The 14,769-nt window shown below is 43.7% G+C and overlaps 1 protein-coding gene across 7 annotated transcripts in view; it reads left to right on the plus strand.

Annotated features, from left to right (window-relative positions):
• The window catches only part of C4bpa (complement component 4 binding protein alpha), a 34,737-nt gene extending 22,221 nt beyond the window's left edge, over nucleotides 1-12,516 (plus strand). For 5 of the 7 annotated variants that reach the window (XM_050147649.1, XM_050147653.1, XM_050147651.1 and 2 more), the window contains 4 exons: nucleotides 161-349; nucleotides 8,005-8,199; nucleotides 11,714-11,889; nucleotides 12,216-12,516. In XM_050147649.1, the coding sequence (XP_050003606.1) occupies nucleotides 161-349; nucleotides 8,005-8,199; nucleotides 11,714-11,889; nucleotides 12,216-12,377 (722 nt within the window). In that variant the 3' untranslated portion in view covers nucleotides 12,378-12,516. The remainder of the gene's footprint in view (nucleotides 1-160; nucleotides 350-8,004; nucleotides 8,200-11,713; nucleotides 11,890-12,215) is intronic. The other 2 variants (XM_050147650.1, XM_050147652.1) reach the window with 2 other exon arrangements.
• The last annotated feature ends 2,253 nt before the right edge of the window (nucleotides 12,517-14,769 follow it).

Here is a 14,769-nt window from a genome sequence, read left to right on the forward strand (position 1 = left end):
TAAATGGAATTACCCTGTAATGGAGGTGTGGGTGCAGGCAACAGTGCCTCTTTCAGGCACCATAGCTTATCAAGTAAAAAGCACAGTAGAAGAGTCATTAACTATAAGGACTTCTTCATGATGTTTTCATTGACCCTTATTTTCCATTTTTGTTTTCTAGAGATATGTTGTCCAGTACCAGACCCAAAGAAGGTTAAAATCATTCAGCATATGAAGTTGTCTCCTGAGAATGGCTGTAATTATTTCTTTAATGACAAGGTGTCATACAAATGCCAAGATGATAGTATCTTATCAGCGACTTGCAAATCAGATGGCACATGGAATCCTCGAACACCATCATGTGATCAGAGTAAGAACTTAGAGAACTATGTTTGGTGGGGGAGAGTTTCTTTAGTTTGTAAATTTTATTTATTTTTATTTTATACGCATTGGTGTGTTGCCTATATGTATGCCTGTGTGAGGGTGTCGGATCCCCTGGAACTGGAGTTACAGACAGTGTGAGCTGCCATGTGGGTGCTGGGAATTGAATCTGAGTCCTTTGGAAGAGCAGTTAGTGATCTTAACCACTGAGCCACCTCTCCAGCCCCAGAGTTTATTTATATTAATAGTGTGGAGATTATTAAAAAGAAGTTTTATCAAGATATCAGTGCAGAGAAAATACAAGTTCAAGGCTAACTTGGGCTACATAGTGTCATGAATGAGATACATAGGAAATGCTGTTGTATCTTTTTGTTTCATTGTCCCCTTAACTAAACTGTAGCGAGTTTCTTCATTTCTAATACAATTTTGCTTTGAAGTCTACTTTATCAGATAGAAGAATAACCATTCTCCCTCAGTTTTTGCTTCCATTTGCTTGATAGATCTTTTTTCAGTCTTTGACTCTCAGTCAGTGAATGTTTCTTTCTATTTATTTATTTATTTATTTGAAAAAATCTCCTCCTCCTCCCCACCTCCCATTTCCCTTCCCCTCCCCCCACTCCTCTCCCCTCCCCCCACTCCTCTCCCCCTCCCTCTCCAGTCTGAAGAGCAGTCAGGGTTCCCTGCTCTGTGGGAAGTCCAAGGTCCTCCCCCCTCCATCTAGGTCTAAGACTGAGCTCCCAAGGTTCCAATTGAGGAGCAGAAGGAGGGAGAACATGAGCAAGGATGTCAGGACTGCGAGGGGTGCACCCGCCCACTGAGACAGTGGGGCTGATCTATTGGGAGCTCACCAAGGCCAGCTGGACTGGGACTGAAAAAGCATGGGATAAAACCAGTGAATGTTTCTTGGACACCACAGAAAGTCGCATCTCATTTTTGCAATCAGTCAGCCAGGGTCCGTCTTTTTGTTGATGATTGGAGAACATTTACATGGAATCTTATTGAGAGACAGTTACCACTTCCTGCAATGATTGTTGTTTTCTTCTGGATTGTTGAGTTAGTGTTTGCTCTTTATTTTCCCCTCGATTTGTTTTAGGGGTTTGTTTACTCTGTTGGACATGATGAATTCCTTCCTAGCTCTCGTGTGTTCAGTTATTCTCTCATGGTGTTTATTATTTTTGTGCTCTTGTCATTGAAAATGTCCTCTTCCTCAGTATAGTATTCCTTTGCCTGTCGTCTGCAGTAGTAGCTTGGTGGTACTAACTGCTTAGTTTGTGCTTAACTTGAAATGGCCTTAGTTTTCTGTTAGTTTCAAAAGCTAGCTGTTATGGTCAGTTTTAATTGTCAGCTAGAATCACCTGCGAGGAGAATCTCAGCACGGACTTAGTAAACCTGTAGGTGTACATGTCGGGGTGGAGGTGGGGGTGGAACTATTTTAAACACACTAATTGAGGTGGGAGACCCTGGACTGATGGAAAGGTGAGAATAAGTTGAGTGTGCATGTGTGTGTGTTAACGTCCCTCTCCTTCCTGATGATGGCCATCATGTGGCTAGCAGCTTCAAGTTCCTGCTGCTTACATCTGCACAATGATGGAACTGGAACGGTGAGCGAAAATAGTCCCAGTCTGGTAGTTTGAATTAACTGACTCCCATAATCTCATAGGGAGTGGCACTATCAGGAGGCACAGCTTTATTGGAAGAAGTGTGTCACTGTGGGGGTGGGCTTTGAGTTTCCTATGCTCAGGACACCGCCCAGCGTTTCAGTCCATTTCCTGTTGGCTTTCAGCTACTCCTCCAGTACATCTGCCTGCATGATACCATGCTCCCTGACATGACAATAAATGGACTGAGCCTCTGAAACTGTAAGCCAGCCCCAATGAAATGTTTTCTTTATAAGAGTTGCTGTGGCCATGATGTCTCTTCACAGCAATAGAAACCCTAAAACACCCACCCTGAGTTGCTTTTGTCAGGGTGTTTTATTGCAGCAGCAAGAGACATAACGAAAATAGTGGCTTTACTGGTGATGGACATTGTGGTTGTTAGGTGCTGGTTACAGGGCTTGAAATACGACATTCCATGGTTTCCTGACTTAGACTTGAATGAGTGAAAAAAAGACCTGATACTTTCCTGATGCTTCTTTTGTTGTAGGTATGTTGGCATTGCTCCCTTCCAGCTTCTAATATTATTTCTTTGCTTGATATATCATATCATGAGTATAGTATGCAATAAAAGGGCTGCATCTTATGTTTGAATATCTACTTCTTTCTAAATGCCTCTTGGGTTCTAATGTATATTCTTTCTTTAGATCTGGGAACTTTTTGCTTGTTTGTTTGATTTTAAGGCTGGGTTTCTCAACATAACAGCCCTAGCTATCCTGGAACTAGCTCTTATAGACCAGGCTGGCCTTGAACTCACAGAGATCTGCCTGCCTCTGCCTCCCGAGTGCTGGGATTAAAGGCGTGTGCCACCACCATCTGGGAACTGTTTTTTTTTTTAACTTCATTGAATAGATTCTTTATGCCTTTACCGGCTGTCTCCCATGGAGTCTTAGGTTTGTTCCCTTGCTCACATCCCCGAGTTCTTGGATGCTGTTATCACGGTGATTTACTTTTCTTCTCGTTGATGTTTGTATGTGATATTCCATCAACCTCGTCCTTTCTCCCTGCTTCCCTTCCTTCTGCTTGTCAAGCAGGAGTTGGTGATGCTTTCACTATATTTTTTCTTTAATTCATGGAGTTTTTCATTTATATTTCTATTTTTCACAAAACTCTCAGCTTATTTGCCGAATTTATTTCCACGTTGCTGACTTTTTATACTGCTGTTTGTCTTATTTATTTTGCTGATTTTCCCTTCTATTTTGCTCCCAGAGTGTTGGGAACAAAGGCATGTGCCACTACCGCCTGGCTTAGGCAAGCACTTAAATGATTAACATTTTAACTATTGCTAGACAAGTAACTGAGAGAAACAGCTTAAAGAAGGGAATATTTATTTTGGCCACAGTTGTGCTTAGTTTGGGTGGTGCAGTAGCTGGGTTAGAGTGTCAGTTTGACATAAGCTGTCAGACTTAACACAAGTCATCAGAGAGGAAGGAGCCCCAGTTAAGGAAATGCCTCCATGAGACTCAGCTGTAAGGCATTTTCTTTCAATTAGTGATTGATGCAGGAGGACCCAGTGCATTGTGAGTGATGCCACTCCTGGGCTGGTGGTCCTGAGTTCTGTAAGGAAGCAGGCTGAGCAAGCCATGGGAAACAAATCAATGAGCAGCTCCCCTCCACGGCCTCTGCACCAGCTCCTGCCTCCAGTACCTGCCCTGCTGGAGTTCCTATCCTGACTTCCTTCAGTGATGAACAGCAATGTGGAAGTGTACGCCAAATAAATCCTTTCCTCCCCAACTTGCTTTTTGGTCATGGCGTTTCATCACAGCTATAGAAGCCCTAATTAAGACCGCTGTCTCGATTATTTTGCGTCTATGCTGAAGTTGTAATGGAATGTCATGGTGGGGCAGCACTGAACACTTCATAGTGACCCGAAAGCAGAAGCAAGGGAAAGGGAACAAGACACATACTTCAAAGACTTGACCACAGTGTCCACCTCTGACAACTAGGCCCTAGTTTCCAGCCTTTCTGTTTATTCACCCCAATGCCATCAAATTATGACTCAATAAATGAGTTAACCTCTTGAAGGAGCCAGAACCCTCATGATCCAGTCGCTTCCTTAAAGCAGCATTTGAACACTGTTTTACTGGAAGCCAGAACTTCAAATCCAGTGCTTTGTGAGGGAGACGCTTGGTTTTCAAAGGGCGGCATGTGACACTCATGCAGAAACGACCAAGAGCTGTTCAAACAAAGGAGATGCCTTTTAAGAAGGAAAGCAGAGATGCCAGGTTTTGTTCTGCTTTAGGAGAACAGGCATCTAGCAGGCATCACCGCTTCTGGGATCTGGGAGGTCTGCGTGGGCTTTGGAGTAACGGATTAGGAGGGTTCTTCTCGAGAACTTAGTGTAAAGGGACACTGCAGCTGCAACCGTCGCCACTCTCTGCTGTCATCTTCCTGTGCCGGCACAAGGAAGGTGACTTCCTTAAGGCAAGTTTTATGACTCGCCAGAGGTGGGGAAACGGCAATTTAGATAGTCCTTTCTGCAGCTAGTTTCTCAAGTTGCCTTCATCTCTAAACGATCAATGTAGCAATCATATTTTTGGGTTGCATGTCCTTAACCCTCTCATCTTCTAATCATTTAACCATTCTACATTACAGTCCTTAAGGGAAGCACAGTTTGAGGCTGAGCAGTGAAGGAAGGCAAACTCATGCCTGCAATATTTGTCTATCAAAATAAATCACAGTCTTCCAGGGTAGGAAGGGTCTGAGAAAGACAACTTGCTACTGTGGCTTTTTGATTACTTAGGTTCTAGTGTCATATGGAGGACATTATTGATGGAATGTTGGAAAGCCAATAATGGTGACTGTTGCACGGAGGACTGCTTGTTGGTCGCTGGCCACCTGGCTAGCTTAGACTGGAAATAATGACACAGAAACTGCATTAATTAAATCACTGCTTGGCCCATTAGCTCTGGCTTCTTGTTGGCTAACTCTTACATCTTAATTAAACCCATATCAATTAATCTGTATATTGCCACATGGCAGTGACTCTGGCAGCGGCTCCATGGCGTCCCTCTCTCCACCTTCCTTCTCCCAGCATTCAGTTCAGTTTTCCCTGCCTACCTAAGTTCTGCCCTATCAATAGGCCAAAGCAGTTTCTTTATTCATTAACCAATAAAAGCAACACATAGACAGAAGGCCTTCCCACACCAGGTGACTGCCCTTGGTGAATGGGAGTCTACATTGTTGGTGCCTGCATGAGTTCCACTCAACCACCATGGAAACTGTTCTTCCCACTCCCTGATTCTACTCATTTGAGTTCACCAGTGGGTAAAACGACAGTGACAGGAATGTCCAGCTTTAACTGGCAGATATCTACTCTGTCCTTTAGTGCCTCTTCTATAGGGGATGTATTGCTATTAACACACACAAAACCTTCAACCCTCCTGCCCACTTCTGTGTTTCTACTTACCTATTTTGTTTACTTCATTGCTAGGTCTCTTGTGCCCAGTGTTCCAGTCTTTCTCCTTAGAGTTATCTAGCCAGAGAAACTCTTCATTCTATCTCAATAATCCCAATCTAGTCTGCTCTCAGGCCTCTTTTTTCAGGTGTGCCACCTATAGCTTGTCTTATTAGGAAGGCTCCCCTTTAATGTTGTCTTCTGAGATGACCCTGAATGGGTTTAATGTAACCCCCATTCATTTCAACTTGTACACACATAACAAAATGCCCATCTATGAGAGATGCTGGGACCTTTTCTAGCCCCGATGCTGAGTTAGAGTGCAGGATCCTATAGCCAGAAGTGTGAGCTAAGGCGCCCATATAGCAGTAGGGACTGAACTTTCTGGGGTGCGTTTTCAGAAGTGTTTGATCCCGGATGTTTCATTTCTATTTTATAATGGATTCTTATACTTGTCTGGCTTTATAACTTTGTACATTTGACAGATCTCACTCATGACAAATGGCTATTTGGTCACCTGATCCAAGGTCAGGAGCTTTGTCTAAGGACTAAGTAAAATGGAAAAATGCCAGGGGTTGTGTTTCAATCAGCATGGAATTGTCATCTACAGTGCACATCCTTTCTTTAGGATCTCAGTAGTCTGTGATGTAAAGTCCCACCAGCATTTGAAGATTGCCCTATAATAGCCAGCTTCAACACACGAAGTCCAATCCTATAGACTAGCATCAGCATGACTTCACTATAGGCTCATCCAGATCTTCTAAACATTTCTCTCCAAACAGGAACACCACTCAAACCTGGCAGTTTCCTTTGTCACCTAGATTAGGGGGTAGGGCAATATTCCCAAGTGTTGAGCATGCTGCCTCTAGATTCTGGAAAGAACTACTTGGTGAGCCTGGCAGTGGTGGCTCACGCCTTTAGTCCCAGCACTTGGGAGGCAGAGACAGGCAGATCTCTGTGAGTTCGAGGCCACCCTGGTCTACAAGAGCTAGTTCCAGGACATGCTCCTAAGCTGCAGAGAAATCCTGTCCCGAAAAACTCAAAAAAAAAAAAAAAAAAAAAAAAAAGAACTTCTTGGTGCTCAGACTCTTTCTTATAGGAGGATGAGCAAGTGACAGTCGTGTGACCTTGACTTCAGTGGATGTCCTAACAGCTACTGAACCTTGAAAGTAAAAAAAAAAAAAACAAACAAACAAACAAAAAACTTGTAAGTGTGGCAAGTTTTGGACTATTCATATTCTGTGCATTGAGTATCATCATGGTAACAACTTCATGCTCATCACTAGAACTGACGGGATGCCATTAATATATTGGATCAGTGTAATGTGCTATGGATTGTCAAGATATCTTTTGGCTCTGCTGTAGTGATTCTCAACCTTCCTAATGCTGTGACCCCTTAATATAGTTCCTCATGCTGCGGTGACCCCCAATCATACAACTATTTCTGTTGCTGCTTCCTAGCTGTAATTTTCTACTGCTATGAGTCATAATGTAAATGTCTGCTGTGCAGGTGGTTTTAGGTGATCTCTGTGGAGAGAACAGTTGCCCTACTAGAACAGACAGGAGAATAATCATAGCCCGAGACCCAAGCTGGAAATGTGTGCTCTTGGCTTTCCCAAGTACACAAATGCTGTTCATAACCTCTTTTCTGATAAGGATGGGAAAAACAGAACTTTGCTAAATCAGTGATTTTATGTGCTCAAAGCTGAAGTAATCTTTTATAGTAAATATATCACGTGTGGTAAAGAGGCTGTGACAGGGCTCAGCTGTCGTTCTTCAGAGAAGACTGAGGTCTCCAAAATCCTAACTTTAGACTCAGGAAGCTGGAGAATTTAATAGAAATATGAGGAGAATGACCATTTCAACATATTTACCTAAGAGTGTTGCACCAGGTGGTGGTGGCTCACGCCTTTTAATCCCAGCACTTGGGCAGAGGCAGGTGAATCTCTGTTGAGTTTGAAAACAGCCTGGTCTACAAAATGAGTTCCAGAAGAGCCAGGACTAGGACTGTTACACAGAGAAACCCTGTCGCCTTAGTCACTCTTCTATTGCTGTGAAGAGACACCACGACCATAACAAATCCCATAAAAGAAAACAGCCAATGAGGGCTTGCTTACAGTTTTAGAGGCTTAGTCCATTGCTTTGGACTTGTGTAAAGGTGATAGATCATGGCTGGAGTGTAAGTTGGAACAAAACTATTTGCCCAAGCATGAAGCAGAGGGAAGAAATAGACGAGAGGACTGGAGTTACACAGTCTCCATAAAGAGAAAGCTCCTAGTGACCTAAGATCCTCCCATGAGGCAGGGCCCTTGTAAAGTTCCCAGCACCTTCCAATAGTGCCGTATGGGAACTAAGCCTTTATTTAACTTATAGGTCACTCAAGGAAATTCATCATCCAAATTATATCAGAGGGTAGCTGAGACTTCCAGGTTCCTGAACCTGAGCCTTCCAGGAAGGTCATTCAAGAGTGTGGCTTTGGGCCAGGGATCTTATAGGCAGGGGAAAGGGAGGATAGAATGGAGCATCCAGGATGCACAAATCCTGGAAAGTGCTATTTGACACATTTTGCAAGCTCATCTTTTCTCATGAAAGATGCAATGTTTTATCATGAAGATTGCAATGTTCCTCCAAACATCGCCCATGGACGTTATACAAAATCTACTGGCTACTTGAGAGGATTCCAACCTAAGGCTACATATGAATGTGATAAAGGATACAGACTGGTTGGAGAGGCAGACATCTACTGTTGGAATTCACAATGGACACCAGCAGCTCCACAGTGTAAAGGTAACTTCCTCCTCCTGCCCACCTCACGACCGCATGGGTAGAATTATCGTCAGGAATGAGAGCAAAGTTATTCCCTGACAGATGAAATATAAAACATTTGATTATTTTTTCCTTGTAACTATATGATTTTCTTTCTTTCTCTCCTCTCTCTCTCCTCTCTCTCTCTCTCTCTCTCTCTCTCTCTCTCTCTTTCTTTCTTGTTTCAATACACACCAACCTGTTTTCCCCTCCCCATCCTTCCCATGTCCCCATCCTACCTCTCCTCTCTGCCATCCATTCTTCTTCTGTTTTCCTTCTGAAAAGAGCAGACCTCCCAGGAATGTCCACCGAACTTGGCATAACAAGATTGGATAAGAGTAGGCATAAACTCTCATATCAAGATTGGGCGAGGCAACTCAGTAAAAGGAAAAAGGTCTCAAGAACAGACAAGAGACAGAGATACCTCAATTCCCACTGTTAGCGGCCCCACAAAAATATCAAGCTAAAAACGATAACGTATGTGCAGAGGACCTAGTGCAAACCTATTCAGGCTCCCTGATTGGTTCTTCAGTCTCTGTGAGCACCTACGAGTCCTGCTTAGTAGATTCTGTGGGCCTTGTTCTCCTGGTATCCCTTGAACCCTGTGGCTCCTACATTTCTTTCTCCCCCTCTTTCATAGGGTTCCTGGAGTTACAAGGGGACAAATGCAATGAAGATTTTCAATTTGGGCTCTCTCTTCACCTAATGTTTGGCTGTGGGTCTCTGCATCTGCCTCTACCAGTTACCAGCAAGAGCCTTTTTGATGACTATTGGGTCAGGCACCAATCAATGAGCATATAAGGATAGTTTAGGAATCATTTTATTGATTATTTGTTTCCTATCATATGTCTCTGGACAAGCTAGTCTCCATTTCCTGGTCATCCAGGCAGTGTTGGGCATAAGCACCTTCTTGTGGTGTGGAACTCAAGTTAGACCAGTCGTTGGTTGGCCATCACCACGAGTTCTGTGCCCACATTGTCCCAGTACAACTTGCAGGCAGGATAGAGTATAAGTTGAAGTATGGGTTGGGTAAACGGAAGTTCTGTCCTGCCTGGTCCTTCAAACATCCAGTCTCAAAGAGGCACCATTTGTAAACAAAGACTATACGTTCATTTCTTGGCTGCCAGACCAGAATAATCATATCAAAACTATATTTTTCTGTTTGGCCGATGACTCAGGCATATTTCTAGCTAGCTCTTATGTCTTAAACTAACCCATTTCTATTAGTCTATGTATTACCACGTGACTGTGGCATTACCTCAATTTTCTACATGTCTTATTTTTTTGGCGGCTGGCTAATATCTGCATGACTCTGCCTACTCTCTCCTTATATTTCTGTTCAGATTTCCTGTCTGGCTTTTACTCTGCTGAGCCATTGGCCTAAACAGCTTTATTCATCAACCAATAAAAGCAACACATATATAGAAGAACATCCCACATCAGGTCAGTGTCCCCATCCCACCTCTGGAAGCCTTGCCTGGTTACAGAGGATGGCTGGTTCAGGCTCTGACTCCTCCTTTGTGAGGAGTCCTCATTAAGTTTACCCCCAAAGAATCATGAGTTTCTACTGGACTAGGTTTCCACATCACCTGCTCCCCATTGTGTAAATGTGTCATATTTTGTTTATCCATTTTTTTCTGTTGAGGGACATATAGGTTGTTTCCAGTTTCTGGCTATTATGAATAACGTTTCCATGACCATAATTGAGCAAGTATCTTTGTGGTAGGATAGAGCAGCCTCTGGGTATATACCTAAGAGTGATATAACTGAGTCTTGAGGGTAGATTGATTAGCAGTTTTCTGAAGAACTACCACAGTGGTTTCCATAGTGAGTGTATAAATTTTGACTCCCACCAGCCATGGAGAAGTGTTCCCCTGGCTTCACATCCTCACCTGCATGAGCTGTCAGTTGTATTGTTGATCCCAGCTACTCTGACAGGTATAAGATAGAATCTTAAAGTAGTTTTGATTTGCATTTCTCTTATGGCTAAGGATGTTGAACATTGCTTTCAGTGTTTCCTCAGTCACTTGAGATTCTTCTGTTAAGAATTGTCTGTTTAAGCCACATTGGAAGACCAGCAGCCGGCAGGGCTGATGGCTTCCTCAAAGTTGTATTAAAAAAGGAAAGGATTCTCTGTTTAGTGCCGAAACCCATTTTTAATTGGATTATTAGGTTTGTCAATGTGTAGTTTCTTGAGTTCTTTATACCTTTTAGATAATAGTCCTCTCCCATATGTGGGGTTGGTAAAAATCTTTCCCCATTCTGTAGTCTGCTGTTTTGTCCTGTTTACAGTGTCCTTTGCCTTACAGAGCTTTTCAGTGTAATGAGGTTCCATTCCTAGATTGTTGTTCTTGGAAGTTGTCTCCTATGCCAGTGTGTACAAGGATATTCCCCATTCTCTCTTCTGTCAGGTTCAGTGCATTTTGTTTTATGTTAAGGTCTGTTTCCTCTCTGGAGTTGGGGTCTGGACTTCGGGAAGCAAATGTTGTCTCTGGTAGAGCAGGGAGCCTCTGCTCCAGTTGGAGGCTGTGGCAAGGAGGCTAGGAGGGTGCTGGACTGGGGATAGGGTGGGGGATGCTGATATAGTGGGGAGCTGGGAGGAGGGCAGCTTACCCAGACTTCTTGCAGTGGGCGTGGTCTCTGGCAGAGCCGATTTTATTTTAAATAACTAATATAAGCAGATGCTATTCCACACAAATCATAAAGAAACACACTTTCTTCTACTTCCTCCTCACAGTCACACCCATAAGTCTTCTTGAGGCAGTTCACAGTCTCAGTTTCTTATATATATTTTAAGAAATATTATAGAAGCAAAACATTTTACAATTACACTTGTGAGCCTGTAAAAAACATTCAACAAAACTTGTTCAGGCATGAGCACAGTCTCTGTTGGGCTAATTTCAAACATTAGGGTGACAGGTTTTGCCATCAAACTTCTACCAAGGTATCACCCACCATGATGTAGATGTGGTGTGTTGAGAAAACACAGCGCCAGTTAGGGAGCAAGAGGAGTCAGGATTAAGTCTTATTTTATGTTCCTGTGATATTAGTATAATTATAGTCACGGTAGTGCAAAATTTATTTGACATAACTGCTCACAGAAGAATATCAAAACTTCATGATGAGAATCTTACAGAACTATTTACAGTAAGAGTTAACGTGTCAAGAGAGGATCTGGGATCATAGACACTTTTATAACTACCCTGTCATGTTATTTAAACAATTATAGCCATGGAAAAACTTCCTACCTTCTCCGTATCTGAGTTTTCTTCTTCATAAAACAGGAAAACAATAGAGTCACATAGCAGGAGGATCATGAGTCATACTGTATACATAGACTGTTATGCTCAACAACAAAAATGCTCATCAATATTTTGCTAACAAAACAAATGGAATGTGGAATAAGTTCCATGCAAGTTCAGCTCATTCTCTTTCCTGCAGACTATTATGTCTTTCCTCTCAGATCACAGTTAACTAAAACATGCTTTCCTTATAGCTCTATGCCAGAAACCAGAGATAACAAATGGAATGCTGTCTGCCAAAAAAGACCAGTATGTTGAATCTGAAAATGCCACCATCCAGTGTTACCCTGGCTTTGCCTTGCTTGGGTCCCAAAATATCACTTGTTTAGAGAATGGAACCTGGTACCCAGAGATGCCCAAGTGTGAGCAGGTAAGTGACACAAATCAAGAAGTCCTGTATTATCAAACACTAACACGGTGTTCCCAGCCAACAATGCTGACCTCTGACCTGTTGTGAATCATTCCGAAGTCATTCAGAGAAACTGTTTTTTCCTCGAAGACTTTTGATAAGCTGGTAGAGCACCTTTTCCTACTTTCATTTGAGGACGTGAGATACCGAATCCCGTAAAAGTGGAGTTCCGTAGATCTAGGAGTACCGCCTTCTGCTCTTTCTAGACCATGTAATGTCATGCTGCTCTCTTTCTTGAAGCTCATCCGAAGCCACTCACTGCTCCCGCAAACCCACCTCTCTTTCAGGAGAAAGACTGCGAGCCTGTGTTCGCAGGCAAGAAGCTGATGCGATGTCTGGCAAATCCAAATGATGTGAAAATGGCCCTGGAGGTTTACAAGCTGTCTCGGGAGATTGAACTGTTAGAGCTACAGATAACCAAGGCAAAACAAACCGTCCTGGAGGGATGATGGCGGCTTCCTCAGGACGGAGGAAGAAGTGCCTCACTGTCTTTCTGACTTCACTGCCGCAACAGACTGCTTGAGTGCGGCACCTTTTGTCACTCTGGCACCAATGCTCATGATAATAAATATCTGTTAGAATAATTCATTCAAGCATGATGTTTTAAGTGTATGAAATAATTAATGATCTTGTGGCCCGTAAATCTGCTATTCTAAATATAACAGGCACATTCTTTTTCAATTAAAAAAAAATCAATGTTGCTCTTGTATTCGTTTGCTATGATATAAAATCAATACATTTATTTAAAATATGTGCAACAAATTTCATTTCAGTGCGCTCACACTGTTGGGTCCCTGGACTGCCTCTCTCTCAGCCTCACACGTGGACATCATCCAGGTCCTTGGAGTTCAGGGTAACTGTCAGCACGCCCCATCCCCCACCCCCAATTAGCCCAGTCCAGCCTACCCACTGAGTGCCTCTTTCATTCGGGCCTCACATCAGTCATTAACCTCGCTGAAGGGGACTCACCTAATCTCTCTCACCTTACTCCACCCCGGGAGAAGAAAGTTCAAGGAACTGATGACTATGAAGACCACATCAGCCACCTTCATCTTCTCCAGTCTTCCATCTGCTTTGATCACCATGTTCCTTGATATTGAACTAACATGGCTGGAGCCACTTCCCAAACACCGGAGGAGAAGCCCTGTGTCACCATCCTTTGTATCGGAGCTCTCTGGGGCATCACAGATTTCCAGGCACCAGCACCTGCTCCCCCTAAGTCTTCCTCATTCTTGTCCCAGCGTCTCCTGTTGTCTCTTCCCAATGGAACTCTGTGGAGAGCATGAGTCTTTTCGTTGACTTTCTCCAAACACCCTGCAAGGAGGCCATAATACACAGCACATTTCCAGTGGGCCTTAGATGAGACAGACGTGCCTGAGCTGCTGGAGGGGTACATGTGGCTCGGAAAACGCCTGTCTGCCGTCATAAAAGCCACTGCCCGATGCTAAGAGGCGACTTGGAATGTCTTTCTTGGATGACCGTTTCTGGTTTTCCTCAGATACAAGCATACGTGACAGCTGATTTACTTAGGTGGTTCTGGTCAGTGCTGGGAGGGGATGGTTATACAGGAAAAGAAAGAGAACCAAAGAGAGACCGTTAGTGAGGGTGCTGTTGCCGTGGCTCCCAGCGACCCAATCAGGCCTACAGCTTTCTGAGGACCTGTGGACCGTGACTCTGAGCTAACCTCCTCCTGGTGAGAACCTGGGGCGTGTATCCACTTGCTCACTCCAGCCGCACTGACTCCCAGAAGCAGCAAAGCTTGCTGCAGGGAAGGGGACCGCTCTCATGGAGGTGTTCGCAGGGAACTTCAGGGTGGACCACAGATGTAGGAGCTGAGTGCAGAAGACCTTTTCTAGAGTCAACTGTCAGCTGACATGTCGTAGCTCACCACTCTCTCTCTATACAGCTGTCGTCCTTCCTGTCAGGTCCCTGGTTGTCCCTCCTATTGCCGCTGACACAATTCCCTCCCAGTTTTCAGAGTGAGCCCCCTCTCCTTACAAACTGGCATATGCTGATTCCGCCTGCCCCCTGTTCTCACAAATCCAACGTTTGCTGAACCCACTTGAAAAACAACTTAATCTATTAATAATTCAACAACGCACCGGACACCTTTGATGGCCACTTGGCTCCAGGTGCGGGTGTTATTCATGAGCTCTGTCGGGGCCTCTGGAGTCTCGGAATAGTATTCCCTTTCCTCGTCTCACCGTTTAGACGTCTTAAGTAGGACAACGCTCAACTCGTCTTCATGACTCACAATAGATAGAATTCAGAGAATAAAAATGAGCAATAGGAAAGGGATTTTAAAAAAACCTGTCGGTAATAAAGGCGTGCGCCACCACCACCAGCACTCGGGAGGCAGAGGCAGGCGAATCTCTGTGAGTTCGAGGCCAGCCTGGTCTAGAAGAGCTAGTTCCAGGACAGGAACCGAAANAAAAAAAAAAAAAAAAAAAAAAAAAAAAGAAAATCCTGCCGGTAGAACTAAGAAGAGAAGGAGGACACATTCAACCATCTGCTCACTCGTCACTGATGCGAGAGGGAGGCGGGGCAGGAGGTGGTAATTGATAAAAAACTATTAAATAATATTTAGAAAAATATTACTATTGACTTATCTGGTGGTCTGTAGATATATATCACATTATAAATGGTTACATCACAGGTGTCTGTTAGGGCTGACAGATTTAAACAAAGGAAATCCGAACAGACTTTCTCTGTACACGCCAGCAGCTCTTCTCTTTAGCTATTTTGAGTGTCTCGGGGGAAAAGAGCACACACTGGCTGGGACTTTGGGGTCAAATATTAATAATTATATGGCAGGATTTTTTTTTTATTTTCACACACCTG

Source organism: Alexandromys fortis, unplaced genomic scaffold (genome assembly GCF_014885135.2).
Source record: "Alexandromys fortis isolate MF-2015 unplaced genomic scaffold, M_Fortis_MF-2015_v1.1 scaffold_58, whole genome shotgun sequence".
Lineage (NCBI taxonomy): Eukaryota > Metazoa > Chordata > Mammalia > Rodentia > Cricetidae > Alexandromys > Alexandromys fortis.